This window comes from Tachyglossus aculeatus, chromosome 16, assembly GCF_015852505.1.
Source record: "Tachyglossus aculeatus isolate mTacAcu1 chromosome 16, mTacAcu1.pri, whole genome shotgun sequence".
NCBI classification, from domain to species: Eukaryota; Metazoa; Chordata; class Mammalia; order Monotremata; family Tachyglossidae; genus Tachyglossus; species Tachyglossus aculeatus.
Window position 1 is genome coordinate 32,345,217 of NC_052081.1, and position 18,230 is coordinate 32,363,446.

The window sequence follows — 18,230 nt, forward strand, 5'->3', positions numbered from 1 at the left end:
GCTAGATTTAATTGTTCGAGAATCAATTTACCTTGAGTTTAGCCTAGGTCTTAAAGGAATAGATTCTATATTAGTTCCAGAATAGAACAATTCCACTTCTGTCCAGATTCCCACACCAGACAGAAGGAAGCCTCCTCTAGAGAGTTTCCCATTCAGCCCAAGATAATTATCGTCTTGCTACAATTTGGTTAAGAACTCCAGGGGAAAAAGCACTATGACAAATGACTTTATAAGAATTTGTGATCCATTTCATTTAGGAATTGAAATGCCACTATTTCAAAACAGATTTTTAAAATGTTCCTCTTAGGTCAGTTTACTTAAAGGAAGAGAGAAAACTAAAATTTTCCTGAGATTCTATTGGAAAGACTATTGAAAATAATTGGATATTTAGAGATAGGCAAACTCATAACAAAATATTGTGATTAAGTGACAAATGTAAATAAATGCTTACCTCGTCAAGTTTAGCACGGGTTTCATTAAGTTCCTGATTATAAATGGTATATTCCAGAGCCCTCCTCATTTTATCCCACTTCTGGTATTGTGCTAGCTCTTCTTTTTCTTCTTCCAGGGTGTGTAATCTTTCTTCAATGTATTTCAACAGCTCATTGATTTTTTCTCGTTTACCCTCTTTTTAAAAAAAACAAAAAGAATTCTCACTTTCAAAGTATGTGTGGGATTGAATTTCTCAAATAAATGTTATGCATGCCTAAAGCAGAGTTCCTCATAATTTGAGATAGGAAGTTAACAATAGTGAAGGCATTAAATCATAGTAGGAATGAAGGCAGTGTCTATTTACCTAGAAAGTTAATCAGAATAAGCATTCCCCTGCTTGCAAATAATGTCACTGGACTTTTAATGTCTATATGTGGTGCCTCCTAAAGTGCATATATACCCATTCCTGATACATACTCTCATTACTAGTGTACCAGGAAGACAGAACTACTCAATGACAGATTACGTTTATTACAGCAAAACTAATCTAACAAGGTCTTCTATCCAAACACTACTCTATTTAAAGGCACTCCCAAAATATTGCTAAATTGCAAAACCAATAAATTATAAACTTTGCGGATATCTTAATATCTTTCAAATGAGCTGAATTTAGGCACAGGAAGAATACATTAAATATAGCTAATAGATGTTGGGAAGTTTGTGAGTAAAGTTCTCTCTGGCAGTTAATTCTGAACTTTGGCTCAAAATCTTCACATTATTATTGTTATTACCATCATGCTTGCCAAGTGCTTACTTTATGTCAAGCACAGCTTGAAGTTCCAGTGATAGATACAAGTTAATCAGTTTGGAGAGAACCCCTGTCTCACATGGGGCTCACAGTTTAGGAGGTAGAAACTTCACAAGTTTTACATATACACATATATTGCTTATTTCTTTGGATTAAAAAAGCAGTGCAAATTTAAATTTCTGCCATGTGATTTATGTCAAATTACCCAATTGTTTATTTCTCAAGGAAATGTGCTTCAGGGAGACTGATTTACAAATCAGAAGGACAGAGTAAGCGGAGAGAGTCATTTTACCTGTTTCTTTCATTAAGGAAATACTCTCTTCTTTACGTTCATCATAGACTCTAGTACCAGCCACTTCTCTTAATAGTTTCAGCCTTTGAGAGTCGGGAGCTGTTGCCATTTGGTTAATCTATGAAAATTTAAAATAATTATTTAGCTACATAATTTCCTTTATGCATCATCAATGGCCGATCAAGTAAATTCTAACATAACAGCAAACATTTAAGTAATGAATGCTTTAGTAGAAGTGATTTTTTTGAAGATTCAGAACCTATTATTCTGATCTGTATGTAACCCCATCTTGAAATGTTTTGAAGGAATATCTAGAGTAGATTATTTCAAGTGGAGAAGTGATTAATTTAATGAAGGTATAATTAACATCTTCTACCCTGTTTGAAGGGAATGCAAATCCAGCTTTAAGATTTCATGGGACCAAAGACATTTTAAGACAAAAATATCACTATGTTCTAGTTTGCAACACTTCTCACACACTAAATACATTGTTGCTAAACTCATGCGCCCTTTAAACTATGGGGACAGTGAGCTCATAATACATATAAAACTGGTTAATACTTAAACTTGCAAGTACCAGTCTCAATAAATTGAATTCCCCTAAGAGCCAAAATTAAGAGCATTTCTCAGAAAAATACAAAAGAAATAATTTTACCTTTCCCTGTTTGACGATATAGTATGGGTTACTGCGAGAAAAACCCGCACTTTCAAGAAGATTCATTACATCATTTTTCCTGTAAAAAAAAACCAAAAAAATTGCTAAATCTTTTTATTAATAATAAAATTTCAATATACAGAGTAAACCAACACCACACTGATTCATAAAACATAAGTATTACACGAGAGGCCTGCTATCCCTTTGCTTTGAGATTTGACTAAATTTCAGTATTATTTTTAAGAATCTAATAATGTTTTGTACTCTCAGAGCGTAACTGTTCAAAGTCTAATTACAAATGCTAGCTTTAAGGAAGTGCTCTAGAAAAAGATATATATGCTAAAAACATATTTTTTGAGCATAAATTCTGGGTACATGAAGAGAAGTTAAGAAGTACCTACGTCACCATTTTCTTGTCTAGAAAATATTGGTCTTTTTTGGCACCAATGACTCTACGAAGAGAGACTTCCTCTTTATCAATCTAAAGAAAACAGAAGGAAAAATTTACCATAGTGCAAAGATTGGGAAGTTTAAGTGTAGCCACTCAGATTTTTGGAGAATCTTGCAATCTGCTACTCTTCAATTTATTTACTTTAATGATGTCATTTGACTCACATTTTTGTACTTTTTTTGTTCTTTACATTTAAATAGCTGGTACTCTGCAGGAAAATCATTGTTATCGCCTAAAACAATTATGGATAAAACCAGAAAATGAAAGCAAGGTAGATAATTCTACAAAAATGCCTCATAATACTATTAACCAAGGAAATATGTCTAGAAATCCATCCAGCAAATCTTTGGAAAAATCTTCTGTTTCTGAATAGAAAACCTGATAACTCACTGGTAATCTGTTGTCTGAGTTGTCGAAAATAATCTCCACAAAAGCAGAAATGACTCGAGGCCCAGTGCCTTCCTAAAGGAAAAGAATAAGCTTAGTCTTTTTAGCAAATTTAGCTTTCATCTTCTTAAATTCAAATGATTTTCTCCATTTTTTTCTCCCATATTTCATTTTTACTCTCATCACAGACAATAGCTAGAACCATCTTATCGCAGTTACCTCCCTCATAAATGCTTTAAAGAATCTGTTGAAAAACCACTGATTCTTTCATCTCCCCTTGTGTCTTTTTTCCTAATTAACCCTCCACAGGGTTTAGTTTACATTTAGGATATCAGGACAAAACATTGTGTCTTGGCAAATTTGAATCTTCAGAAGAGATATCTGAGGTTTTACTGCATAACCACACAATTAACTAAATGGGAAAATACCCATAACATATTCTTACAGTCTTTAGAATTTTATTAAGTATATATCACCCCACAGATTTAATTACTTTGGAGAGCACTCTCACTTACATGCAGTAATGCCAATCTCTGTTCTGGACGAAGATGACTAAACTCATCGCTGAGGACAAACTGAATTGCTGCAAATAAAACACACATAACCAAAGGTGTTTGGGCCAACAAGTCATTTAGCATTCTTTATATTTAAGATATACAATTTTGCTCGGCACATACAATTGCCATTGACACGTTTATTCTTTGAGGTTCTAGATAACCAGCCATATAACTGGACATAAATACTTACCATAAAAAAAATTGCTTTTTCCAGAGCCATTTCTGCCCACTGAAATGAAAGAACACATATTATGAAAACATATTTTAAAACAGCTTGAACTTGGTTCCATAAATACACTAGGAACCACATTTTCAAGTTTTTCCAATGCCTTATAAAATTAAATCAAGTCATAAAAATTAAGCCAACAGCAAAAGCACAGGCAACTAAAGAATCCAACAAAAAACTGGTCTCACAAGTAGTGAAACTAATTTATTTCATTATTAATCTTTGCTCTTGTCCAAAATCGAACCTCAGAAAAAAAACACACAAACTGGCAGCAGTAGCTGGTCTACAGTTTTTATATGCTTATTAGAAAGCTAACTACTCCAACACCTGCAATAATTATCTGAATCCTCAACTATCCTGTACATTAAACTGTTATTAAACTAGGAGTTCAGTCATATGACGGGATGGTAGTATTTAGAGACAGAAGGGGAGTAGTTGTAGCAGGACTGTGGCAACTGGAGAAAGCTGGCTCAAGAGAGCTTGGAAGAGAAGCAGCGGGGCCTCATTGAAAGAGCGTGGGCTTAGAAGTCTAAGGACCTGGGTTCTAATCCCAGCTCTGAGACATGTCTGCTGTGTGACCTTGGCAAGTCATTTATCTCTGCCTTAGTTAACTCATCTGTAAAATTGGGATTAAAGCTGTGAGTCCCATGTGGGACATAGGCTGTGTCCAACTTAATGATCTTGTATCTACCTCAGTGCTTAGTACAGTGCCTGGCACACAGTAAGTACTTACATTATACATATATAATTTATATATATATATATACACATGTATAATTTATATGTATATATATATATATATATATATATATATATGTTAAAAAAAAAAAAGAAGGGCTGGGAAAAAAAGCCCAAGTTATATGTGATTTTACTTGCCTCTCCCTTTCTGGGGAGCAGACAAATTGTGTGTGTGGTGTGGGGGGGTGGGAGATAGAGTGTAATTAGGGAACTGGAGAACATTCTTCTGACAACACACTGCTAACTGAACAGAACATAATGCAATGTCAAAAGAAACAGTCGTATGCATGCAGGTAGCACTTGGCAAGACAAACTATAATGCTGTTTTGTTTCTTCCACATGGGGTTTACCAAGAATGTAACACCCATCTTAAAGGAGAACTGAGTGTCTTAGGAAACACTCATCCTTTACCCAGGGAAGTTTAAGAAAACTTTTTTTTTAATGAAGCTGCAAATGAATGCGAATTTAACAAAGGGTTTCAGAGGCAGAAAAATACTTCACATATATCAAAGCAAATATAAAATTCAGAAATATAAGAATTATTTCAAATTGATTGATAATTAGACCTTCCTTGTTTCATCACCACCAATGTGAACAAACCTTAGAGATAAATGAATTGTTAATGTTGTATCCGCCTCACTGCTCAACACAAGTGTCTGGCACAGAGAAAACGCTTACTAAATACTGTAACAAACTCATCACTTACCAATAACGTTATGTTTGGAACTGAATGGATCGACAATTGTTTGATCTCTGTAACTTCTAAAACCCTGGATGATAACCTAATGGAAAAAAAATTAAAATCACTATGAACTCTGTATTTTAAAAAGCATGATCATGAGTAGTAATAAAATAATGTCATTTCCTAACTTTCAACTTTCATATTTAAATAATGCTGGAGATGTTTAATATCTAAAATTACTTTCTTAAAGATTCACAGACTCGCTTTATACTTTGCCAGCAGTAAGGGATGTATGAGCATGCATGCGTGCACACACAAACACACCCCCTCCCCTGCACCCTAGACTGTGACCCCATTGCTGGGTAGGGACCATCTCTATAGGTTGCCAACTTGTACTTCCCAAGCGCTTAGTACAGTGCTCTGCACACAGTAAGCGCTCAATAAATACAATTGAATGTATGAATGCACCTCAATTCCTCACACTGCCTCATTTGGCTATCCAACGCTATCCAACCTTGGCTTCACAGACTCCCTCCTCTCCTGGTTCTCCTCTTATCTCTCTGGTCCTTCATTCTCAGTCTCTTTTGCAGGCTCCTCCTCCCCCTCCCATCCCCTTACTGTGGGGGTTCCTCAAGGTTCGGTTCTTGGTCCCCTTCTGTTCTCGATCTACACTCACTCCCTTGGTGACCTCATTCGCTCCCACGGCTTCAACTATCATCTCCACGCTGATGACACCCAAATCTACATCTCAGCCCCTGCCCTCTCCCCCTCCCTCCAGGCTCGCATCTCCTCCTGCCTTCAGGACATCTCCATCTGGATGCCTGCCCGCCCACCTAAAACTCAACATGTCCAAGACCGAACTCCTTGTCTTCCCTCCCAAACCCTGCCCTCTCCCTGACTTTCCCATCACTGTTGACGGCACTACCATCCTTCCCGTCTCACAAGCCCGCAACCTTGGTGTCATCCTCGACTCCGCTCTCTCGTTCACCCCTTACATCCAAGCCGTCACCAAAGCCTGCCGGTCTCAGCTCTGCAACATTGCCAAGATCCGCCCTTTCCTCTCCATCCAAACCGGTACCCTGCTCGTTCAAGCTCTCATCCTATCCCGTCTGGACTACTGCATCAGCCTTCTCTCTGATCTCCCATCCTCGTGTCTCTCCCCACTTCAATCCATACTTCATGCTGCTGCCCAGATTGTCTTTGTCCAGAAATGCTCTGGGCATGTTACTCCCCTCCTCAAAAATCTCCAGTGGCTACCAATCAATCTGTGCATCAGGCAGAAACTCCTCACCCTGGGTTTCAAGGCTGTCCATCACCTCGCCCTCTCCTACCTCACCTCCCTTCTCTCCTTCTACAGCCCACCCCGCACCCTCCGCTCCTCTGCCGCTAATCTCCTCACCGTGCCTCGTTCTCACCTGTCCTGCCATCGACCCCCGGCCCACGTCATCCCCCTGGCCTGGAATGCCCTCCCTCTGCCCATCCACCAAGCTAGCTCTCTTCCTCCCTTCAAGGCCCTATTGAGAGCTCACCTCCTCCAGGAGGCCTTCCCAGACTGAGCCCCCTCCTTCCTCTCCCCCTCCCCCTCATCCCCCCCTTACCTCCTTCCCTTCCCCACAGCACCTGCATATACGTATATATGTTTGTACATATTTATTACTCTATCTTACCTGCACATATCTATTCTATTTATTTTATTTTGTTAGTATGTTTGGTTTTGTTCTCTGTCTCCCCCTTTTAGACTGTGAGCCCACTGTTGGGTAGGGACTGTCTCTATATGTTGACAATTTGTACTTCCCAAGCGCTTAGTACAGTGCTCTGCACATAGTAAGCGCTCAATAAATACGATTGATGATGATGATGATAAGTATTATAATACTGGGGAAATCTAAGCATATTATAAATATCTAGTGACTTTAAGACAGACGCAATCCTTTCTTTCCTCTGCAGACATTCCTTGGTTTTCTTCTCCCCAGGCCATGTCCTCTCAATTGTCACATCAGCACTTTTAAATCTACAGCCACAGAGCAGCCAGTTTTGTACATATCGATTTATGCACTCTAAGCACTACCTATTCACCTAACTTTCCAGTCTTTTTCCTTCCAAATTTTATACCAGTCTTGCCCATTATTAGATTATGATGTACTAAAATGGTATCTTCTCCAAGAGGCCTTCCCCAGCTAATCTCATTTTCCTCCCTTATTCGCCCTCCCTTCTGCCATCTATGCACTTTGATATTCACCCCATGCTTCTGCCACACACCACTTATGTACAAATCCTTATACTGCCATTTCTGTGATTAGTTTTAATATCTGTTGTACCTTCCCATGTTCCTAGTACAGTGTTCTGCAATCATTCAATGGAATTTAAGTGCTTAGTAAATACGACAATGAATTTACTGAGTGCTTACTGTATGAAGAGCACTGTATTAAGGTCTTGGGAGAGTATAATACAACAGAGTTGGTAGACATATTCCCTGCCCACAAGAATTTTACAGTTTACAGGGGGAGACACAGTAAGCACTAACTAAATATTCTTGTTTGATCACTGAGGTCTGTTTCCCTTTTAGATTGTAAATTCCTTTGTGGGCAACTCTGCTGTACTCCCAAACGCTTCGTGCAATGCTCTGCATCAGTAAATGCCCAATAAATACAACTGATTGACTGATTATTCTACCTTTAACTCCCTTTACCACCCATTGTTGGATAGGGACCGTCTCTATGTTGCCGACCTGTACTTCCCAAGCGCTTAGTACAGTGCTCTGCACACAGTAAGTGCTCAAAAAATACGACAGTGAATGAATCAATCAACTGAGAACAAGCAACACATCGATATTTTACAAAACAGATGTATCAGCCCTCTAAGCATAGCATATTTATACACTCGGAGAATGCAGGAGCATTAGCTAAGGTTGTCTTGGATAACAGAAACTTGAATAACTGATTAAAACTGAGTAAATGCACCTGTTCAAGACAGCTAAACCCCATTTTGTTTGAGTAGCTGAACTTTTCATTATCTGCTTTGGTCTTAGCCTCGAAGAGTTTGAACAGTTGGCTACTAAACTAGCCTGGTGGGGAACATTAGGAAAATAAAGGAAATTAGTGCTTTAATTGCACAACTTGTTGCCAACGTGTCTCCCAACCCTAATGTATTGTACTCTCCCAAATGCTTATTTCAGTGCTCTGCCCACATTCAGCACTCACTAAATACCACTGATTGATATTAATGAACTCCATCACAACTTTCAGTGTCACTGATGTGTGCCGCCTCATGCTGAAAACCATAAGGTGAGAGAGGAGCAGTTGTGGAGAAGCAATTTAAGGTGTCTGAAAAAACACCCAATATCTCCAGTATTTTCTGTGCTCTACAGGGCAACGTTTTCAAACGATCGCCTCATGAAGAGCTCCCTCCACATTCACTCTCACAAAATTAATTTTCAAAAGCTTTTAACATCTCAAGTAGAAGCTTCAGCGTGGAGCTTAGAAAGCCTGAGCAGTGGAGCTCAACCAACCTGCTTGCTGGAAACCGCTGGGCAAGTAATAGGGTATCTTATTGATACGTATAAGTTGCCAATTTGTACTTCCCAAGCGCTTAGTACAGTGCTCTGCACATAGTAAGCGCTCAATAAATACGATTGATGATGATGAATACGGTCTTATTGCTTCCCATAGGTTGACGAAAGGGCCGTTCTGCACAGAGTTGAATCTCAATAAACACTTCATGCACACGCATTAAGAGGGGGATGGATTTTCCTGCTGCCAGGGCGCTCGCCATCCAAATGCCATCTTTTGGAATCGCTCCTTCATTCACTCGTTCATTGGATCACATTTATTGAGCACTCACTGTGTGCACAGGGCAGTATTAAGCACTGACAGACTGGTGCCAAGTAAGCGCTTAAATGCCAAAACAATAATAATAATAATAATAATTATTATTATTATTATTATTATTCCCAGGGCCTCAGTTCCCTCATCTGTAAAATGGGATCAATAATAAAAATGATGATGGTATTTGTTAAGCTCTTACTCTGTGCCAAGCACTGTTCGAAGCACTGGGGTAGATACAAGGTAATCAGGTTGTCCCCCGTGGGGCTCACAGTCTTAACTCCCATTTTACAGATGAGGTCACTGAGGCACAGAGAAGGGACTTGCCCAAGGTTACATAGCTGACAAGTGGCGGAGTCTGGATAAGAACCCGCAACTTCTGACTCCCAAGCCCGTTTTTTTTCCGAGCCACTGTGAGCCCCACGCGGGACATCCTAATGGCCTTGCATCTCCCCCAACGCTTAGGACAGCGCTCAGCACATAGTAAGCGCTTAATATCGACACTATTATTACTATTATTATTCTCCTCAGTGGAGCAAGGGAACTGGGCAAACGCTCTCTCTTCTTCTCCTCTTAGAGAAGCGGCATGGCTCAGCGGAAAGAGCCCGGGCTTGGGAGTGAAAAGTCATGGGTTCAAATCCCAACTCTTAAATGCTTAACAAATACCAACATTATTATCATTCTCCTTGGCGGGCGAGGGAATGGGGCAAATCCCAGAGGCCAGCCTGGGATGCTGCGGCCTCGGGGTGGGCTCCTCCTCATTCATGCATTCAATCGTATTTATTGAGCGCTTACTGTGTGCAGAGCACTGTACTAGGCGCTTGGGCAGTACAAGTTGGCAACATCTAGAGACGGTCCCTACTCAACAACGGGCTCACAGTCTAGAAGCAGCGTGGAAGCAGTGTGGCTCAATGGGAAGAGCACGGGCTTTGGAGCCAGAGGTCATGCGTTCAAATCCCAGCTCCGCCAACTGTCAGCTGTGTGACCTTGGGCAAGTCACTTAACAAGCAATCAATCGTATTTATTGAGCGCTTACTGTGTGCAGAGCACTGTAATGAGCTCTTGGGAAGTACAAGTTGGCAACATATAGAGACGGTCCCTACCCAACAGTGGGCTCACCGTCACTGTGCCTCAGTTACCTCATCTGTAAAATGGGGATTAAGACTGTGAGCCCCACACGGGACCATCTGATCACCTCGCATCCTCCCCGGTGCTTAGAATAGTACTTTGCACATAGTAAGCGCTTAATAAATGCCATTATTATTATTACTACTATAATGGGGAGACAACCAATCATATTTATTGAGCGCTTACTGTGTGCAGAGCACTGTACTAAGCGCTTGGGAAGTACAAGTTGGCAACATATAGAGACGGTCCCTACCCAACAGTGGGCTCACCGTCACTGTGCCTCAGTTAGCTCATCTGTAAAATGGGGATTAGGACTGTGAGCCCCACACGGGACAATCTGATCACCTCGCATCCTCCCCGGTGCTTAGAACAGTGCTTTGCACATACTAAGCGCTTAATAAATGCCATTATTATTATTACTACTATAAGGGGGAGACAACCAATCATATTTATTGAGCGCTTACTGTGTGCAGAGCACTGTACTAAGCGCTTGGGAAGTACAAGTTGGCAACATATAGAGACGGTCCCTACCCAACAGTGGGCTCACCGTCACTGTGCCTCAGTTAGCTCATCTGTAAAATGGGGATTAGGACTGTGAGCCCCACACGGGACAATCTGATCACCTCGCATCCTCCCCGGCGCTTAGAACAGTGCTTTGCACATACTAAGCGCTTAATAAATGCCATTATTATTATTACTACTATAAGGGGGAGACAACCAATCATATTTATTGAGCGCTTACTGTGTGCAGAGCACTGAACTAAGCGCTTGGGAAGTACAAGTTGGCAACATATAGAGACGGTCCCTACCCAACAGTGGGCTCACCGTCACTGTGCCTCAGTTAGCTCATCTGTAAAATGGGGATTAGGACTGTGAGCCCCACACGGGACAATCTGATCACCTCGTATCCTCCCCGGCGCTTAGAACAGTGCTTTGCACATACTAAGCGCTTAATAAATGCCATTATTATTATTACTACTATAAGGGGGAGACAACCAATCATATTTATTGAGCGCTTACTGTGTGCAGAGCACTGTACTAAGCACTTGGGAAGTACAAGTTGGCAACATATAGAGACGGTCCCTACCCAACAGTGGGCTCACTGTCACTGTGCCTCAGTTACCTCATCTGTAAAATGGGGATTAAGACTGTGAGCCCCACACGGGACCATCTGATCACCTCGTATCCTCCCCGGCGCTTAGAACAGTGCTTGGCACATAGTAAGCGCTTAACAAATGCCATTATTATTATTATTACTATAAGGGGGAGACAACCAATCAATCAATCGTATTTATTGAGCGCTTACTGTGTGCAGAGCACTGTACTAAGCGCTTGGGAAGTACAAGTTGGCAACATATAGAGACAGTCCCTACCCAACAGTGGGCTCACAGTCTAAAAGGGGGACGACGACAAAGTATGTAGACAGGTGTCAAGGCCGTCAGAACAAACAAAATTATAGCTCTATGCACATCATTAACAAAGTAAATAGAATAATAAGTATGTACAAGTAAAACAGAGTAGTAAATATGTAGAATTATATACAAGTGCTGTGGGGAGGGGAAGGAGGTAGGGCGGGGGGGTCATCATCATCATCATCAATCGTATTTATTGAGCGCTTACTATGTGCAGAGCACTGTACTAAGCGCTTGGGAAGTACAAATTGGCAACATATAGAGACAGTCCCTACCCAACAGTGGGCTCACAGTCTAAAAGGGGGAGACAGAGAACAAAACCAAACCTCCTGGGGAGGAAAAAGGGGGCTGAGCCTGGGAAGGCCTCCTGGAGGAGGTGAGCTCTCAGTACGGTGTTGGCGGCTGTGTGGAGGGAGGGCATTCCAGGCCGGCGTGACTTCCCTAGCGCTTAGTACAGTGCTCTGCACACAGTGAGCGTTCAATAAATATGATTGATTGACAGGCGAGGCCCAGTGAGGAGGTCCTCCCGGCCCCTCGCCCAGCCCCAAGCGGGGACCCCCCCCCCTTTTCATTCACTCGTCTTTATTGAGCGCTTACTGTGTGCAGAGCACTGTACTAAGCGTTTGGGAAGTGCAAATTGGCAACATATAGAGACAGTCCCTACCCAACAGTGGGCTCACAGTCTAAAAGGGTGGGGGGGGGGGGGGAACATGTAGACAGGTGTCAAGGCCGTCAGAACAAACAAAATTATAGCTCTATGCACATCATTAGCAAAGTAAATAGAATAATACGTATGTACAAGTAAAATAGAGTAGTAAATAGGTAGAATTATATACAAGTGCTGTGGGGAGGGGAAGGAGGTAGGGCGGGGGGATCATCATCAATCGTATTTATTGAGCGCTTACTATGTGCAGAACACTGTACTAAGCATCATCATCATCATCAATCGTATTTATTGAGCGCTTACTATGTGCAGAGCACTGTACTAAGCGCTTGGGAAGCACAAATTGGCAACATCTAGAGACAGTCCCTACCCAACAGCGGGCTCACAGTCTAAAAGGGGGAGACAGAGAACAAAACCAAACATACTGGGGAGGAAAAAGGGGGCTGAGCCTGGGAAGGCCTCCTGGAGGAGGTGAGCTCTCAGTAGGGTTTTGGCGGCTGTGTGGAGGGAGGGCATTCCAGGCCGGCGCCACTTCCCTAGCGCTTAGTACAGTGCTCTGCACACAGTGAGCACTCAATCAAGACGATTGATTGATTGATTGACAGGCGAGGCCCAGTGCGGAGGTCCTCCCGGGCCCTCGCCCAGGCCCACGCGGGGACCCCCCCACCCTTTTCATTCGCTCGTATTTATTGAGCGCTTACTGTGTGCACAGCACTGTACTAAGCGCTTGGCAACATATAGAGACACTCCCTACCCAACAGGGGGCTCACAGTCTAAAAGGGGGGGGACAAAACATGTAGACGGGTGTCAAGGCCGTCAGAACAAACAAAATTATAGCTCTATGCACATCATTAACAAAGTAAATAGAATAATAAGTATGTACAAGTAAAATAGAGTAATAAATAGGTAGAATTATACACAAGTGCTGTGGGGAGGAGAAGGAGGTAGGGCAGGGGGATCATCATCATCAATCGTCTTTATTGAGCGCTTACTATGTGCAGAGCATTGTACTAAGCGCTTGGGAAGTACAAATTGGCAACACAGAAAGACGGTCCCTACCCAACAGTGGGCTCACAGTCTAAAAGGGGGAGACAGAGAACAAAACCAAACCTACTGGGGAGGAAAAAGGGGGCTGAGCCTGGGAAGGCCTCCTGGAGGAGGTGAGCTCTCAGTAGGCTTTTGGCGGCTGTGTGGAGGGAGGGGATTCCAGGCCGGCGCCACTTCCCTAGCGCTTAGTACAGTGCTCTGCACACAGTGAGCGCTCAATAAATACGACTGATTGACAGGCGAGGCCCAGTGAGGAGGTCCTCCCGGCCCCTCGCCCAGCCCCAAGCGGGGACCCCCCCCTTTTCGTTCGCTCGTCTTTATTGAGCGCTTACTGTGTGCAGAGCACTGTACTAAGCGCTTGGGAAGTCCAAGTTGGCAACAAATAGAGACAGTCCCTACCCAACAGTGGGCTCACAGTCTAAAAAAAAGGGGGGGGGGGGAACATGTAGACAGGTGTCAAGGCCGTCAGAACAAACAAAATTATAGCTCTATGCACATCATTAACAAAGCAAATAGAATAATAAGTATGTACAAGTAAAATAGAGTAGTAAACAGGTAGAATTATATACAAGTGCTGTGGGGAGGGGAAGGAGGTAGGGCGGGGGGATCATCATCATCATCAATCGTATTTATTGAGCGTTTACTATGTGCAGAGCACTGTACCAAGCGCTTGGGAAGTACAAATTGGCAACATATAGAGACAGTCCCTACCCAACAGTGGGTTCACAGTCTAGAAGGGGGAGACAGAGAACAAAACCAAACACACTGGGCAGGAAAAAGGGGGCTGAGCCTGGGAAGGCCTCCTGGAGGAGGTGAGCTCTCAGTAGGCTTTTGGCGGCTGGGTGGAGGGAGGGCATTCCAGGCCGGCGTGACTTCCCAAGCGCTTAGTACAGTGCTCTGCACACAGTGAGCGCTCAATAAATACGATTGATTGATTGATTGACAGGCGAGGCCCAGTGCGGAGGTCCTCCTGGGCCCTCGCCCAGCCCCACGCGGGGACCCCCCCCCTTTTCATTCGCTCGTATTTACTGAGCGCTTACTGTGTGCAGAGCACTGTACTAAGCGCTTGGAAACATATAGAGACACTCCCTACCCAACAGGGGGCTCACAGTCTAAAAGGGGGGGGACAAAACATGTAGACAGGTGTCAAGGCCGTCAGAACAAACAAAATTATAGCTCTATGCACATCATTAACAAAGCAAATAGAATAATAAGTATGTACAAGTAAAATAGAGTAGTAAATAGGTAGAATTATATACAAGTGCTGTGGGGAGGGGAAGGAGGTAGGGCGGGGGGATCATCATCATCATCAACCGTATGTATTGAGCGCTTACTATGTGCAGAGCACTGTACTAAGCATCATCATCAATCGTATTTATTGAGCGCTTACTATGTGCAGAGCACTGTACTAAGCGCTTGGGAAGCACAAATTGGCAACATATAGAGACAGTCCCTACCCAACAGCGGGCTCACAGTCTAAAAGGGGGAGACAGAGAACAAAACCAAACACACTGGGGAGCAAAAAGGGGGCTGAGTCTGGGAAGGCCTCCTGGAGGAGGTGAGCTTTCGGTAGGGTTTTGGCGGCTGGGTGGAGGGAGGGCATTCCAGGCCGGCGCCACTTCCCTAGCGCTTAGTACAGTGCTCTGCACACAGTAAGCGCTCAATAAAGACGATTGATTGATTGATTGACAGGCGAGGCCCAGTGAGGAGGTCCTCCCGGCCCCTCGCCCAGCCCCACGCGGGGACCCCCCCCTTTTCATTCGCTCGTTTTTATTGAGTGCTTACTGTGTGCAGAGCACTGTACTAACCGCTTGGCAACAAATAGAGACAGTCCCTACCCAACAGGGGGCTCACAGTCTAAAAGCGGGGGGGACAAAACATGTAGACAGGTGTCAAGGCCGTCAGAACAAACAAAATTATAGCTCTATGCACATCATTAACAAAGCAAATAGAATAATAAGTATGTACAAGTAAAACAGAGTAGTAAATATGTAGAATTATATACAAGTGCTGTGGGGAGGGGAAGGAGGTAGGGCGGGGGGATCATCATCATCATCAATCGTATTTATTGAGCGCTTACTATGTGCAGAGCACTGTACTAAGCGCTTGGGAAGTGCAAATTGGCAACATATAGAGACGGTCCCTACCCAACAGCAGGCTCACAGTCTAAAAGGGGGAGACAGACAACAAAACCAAACATACTGGGGAGGAAAAAGGGGGCTGAGCCTGGGAAGGCCTCCTGGAGGAGGTGAGCTCTCAGTAGGCTTTTGGCGGCTGTGTGGAGGGAGGGCATTCCAGGCCGGCGCCACTTCCCTAGCGCTTAGTACAGTGCTCTGCACACAGTGAGCGCTCAATAAATACGATTGATTGACAGGCGAGGCCCAGTGAGGAGGTCCTCCCGGCCCCTCGCCCAACCCCAAGCGGGACCCCCCCCCCCCTTTTCATTCGCTCGTCTTTATTGAGCGCTTACTGTGTGCAGAGCACTGTACTAAGCGCTTGGGAACCATATAGAGACAGTCCCTACCCAACAGGGGGCTCACAGTCTAAAAGGGGGGGGGGGGCAAAACATGTAGACAGGTGTCAAGGCCGTCAGAACAAACAAAATTATAGCTCTATGCACACCATTAACAAAGTAAATAGAATAATAAGTATGTACAAGTAAAATAGGGTAGTAAATACGTAGAATTATATACAAGTGCTGTGGGGAGGGGAAGGAGGTAGGGCGGGGGGATCATCATCATCAATCGTATTTATTGAGCGCTTACTATGTGCAGAGCACTGTACTAAGCGCTTGGGAAGTACAAATTGGCAACATAGAAAGACGGTCCCTACCCAACAGTGGGCTCACAGTCTAAGAGGGGGAGACAGAGAGCAAAACCAAACATACTGGGGAGGAAAAAGGCGGCTGAGTCAGGGAAGACCTCCTGGAGGAGGTGAGCTCTCAGTACGGTGTTGGCGGCTGTGTGGAGGGAGGGCATTCCAGGCCGGCGCCACTTCCCTAGCGCTTAGTCCAGTGCTCTGCACACAGTGAGCATACATATTTGTACATATTTATTACTCTATTTATTTATTTATTCATTTATTTTACTTGTACATTTCTATCCTACTTATTTTATTTTGTTGGTATGTTTGGTTCTGTTCTCTGCCCCCCCCCTTTTAGACTGTGAGCCCACTGTTGGGTAGGGACTGTCTCTATGTGATGCCAATTTGTACTTCCCAAGCGCTTAGTACAGTGCTCTGCACATAGTAAGCGCTCAATAAATACGATTGATTGATTGAGCGCTCAATAAATACGATTGATTGATTGATTGACAGGCGAGGCCCAAGGAGGAGGTCCTCCCGGGCCCTCGCCCTGCCCCACGCGGGGACACCCCCCCCTTTTCATTCGCTCGTATTTATTGAGCGCTTCCTGTGTGCACTGTACTAAGCGCTTGGGAAGTCCACATGTAGAGACGGCCCCTACCCCACAACGGAGGGGGACACGGCCAACAAAACCTGTTTTCTTTCCCTCCCCTCGGCCCCGACGGCCTCACCTGTTTGATGTACATGTTTCCGAGCCCCGCCCGCTCCGTCGGCGAGCCTTAAAGACGATTGATTGATCGATCGATCGATCGATTGATTGATAAACGGGTGAGGTGAGGCGAGGCGAGGCGGGCGGCCTCCCCCCCCCGCCCCGCTCCCTCCAGTCAGCCAAACAAAATGGCGGCGGGCGAGGAGGCGGAGCCTCCCGCTCCGGACTCAACCATCGCGCGCCCTCCGAGGGGGGGGGCCGGGGGCGGAGCTCCGCTCTCCCCCGCCGGGATCTAGTGGCCAGAACGGCGCCGGCCTACCTGGGCCCCCCCCGCGCGCGCAGGCCGGGTGGTCTCATCCACGCGAGGGGAAAGGTTCGGCGCCAAAGCCAAGTGTGAGGGAGCCCGGGGGGCGGGGGTGAACCGGGGGTAAATCATTCATTCATTCACTCAATCGTTCATTCATTCACTCAATCGTATTGAACAATAATAATAATAATAATGATGGCACTTGTGAACCGGGGTAAATCCTTCATTCATTCACTCAATCGTTCATTCATTCACTCAGTCGTATTGAACAATAATAATAATAATAATGATGATGGCACTTGTGAACCGGGGTCAATCATTCATTCATTCACTCAATCGTTCATTCATTCACTCAATCGTTCATTCATTCACTCAATCGTATTTAACAATAATAATAATAATGATGGCACTTGTGAACCGGGGTAAATCATTCATTCATTCACTCAATCGTTCATTCATTCACTCAATCGTTCATTCGTTCACTCAATCGTATTTAACAATAATAATAATAATAATAATAATAATAATAGCACTTGTGAACCGGGGTAAATCATTCATTCATTCATAATAATACTAATAATGATGGCATTTGTGAACCGGGGTAAATCATTCATTCATTCACTCAATCGTTCATTCATTCACTCAATCGTATTGAACAATAATAATAATAATAATAATGGCACTTGTGAACCGGGGTAAATCATTCATTCATTCACTCAATCGTTCATTCATTCACTCAATCGTATTGAACAATAATAATAATAATGATGGCACTTGTGAACCGGGGTAAATCCTTCATTCATTCACTCAATCATTCATTCATTCACTCAATCGTATTGAACAATAATAATAATAATAATGATGGCACTTGTAAACCGGGGTAAATCATTCATTCATTCATTCACTCAATCGTTCATTCATTCACTCAATCGTATTTAACAATAATAATAATAGTGATGGCACTTGTGAACCGGGGTAAATCATTCATTCATTCACTCAATCATTCATTCATTCACTCAATCATATTGAACGATAATAATAATAATAATAATAATAATAATGATGGCACTTGTGAACCGGGGTAAATCATTCATTCATTCACTCAATAGTTC

At 43.5% G+C, this 18,230-nt stretch overlaps 1 protein-coding gene across 1 annotated transcript in view; it reads right to left on the reverse strand.

Moving 5' to 3' along the window:
- Positions 1–16,947, reverse strand: part of SMC3 (structural maintenance of chromosomes 3) — a 40,618-nt gene extending 23,671 nt beyond the window's left edge. The window contains exons 1-9 of the mRNA XM_038757768.1: positions 16,834–16,947; positions 5,253–5,328; positions 3,773–3,811; positions 3,541–3,608; positions 3,029–3,100; positions 2,589–2,668; positions 2,188–2,266; positions 1,533–1,650; positions 452–627 (exon numbers count right to left, since the gene is read on the reverse strand). Coding sequence (XP_038613696.1) covers positions 452–627; positions 1,533–1,650; positions 2,188–2,266; positions 2,589–2,668; positions 3,029–3,100; positions 3,541–3,608; positions 3,773–3,811; positions 5,253–5,328; positions 16,834–16,848 — 723 coding nt within the window. The 5' untranslated portion in view covers positions 16,849–16,947. The remainder of the gene's footprint in view (positions 1–451; positions 628–1,532; positions 1,651–2,187; positions 2,267–2,588; positions 2,669–3,028; positions 3,101–3,540; positions 3,609–3,772; positions 3,812–5,252; positions 5,329–16,833) is intronic.
- Between the last annotated feature and the right edge of the window lie 1,283 nt (positions 16,948–18,230).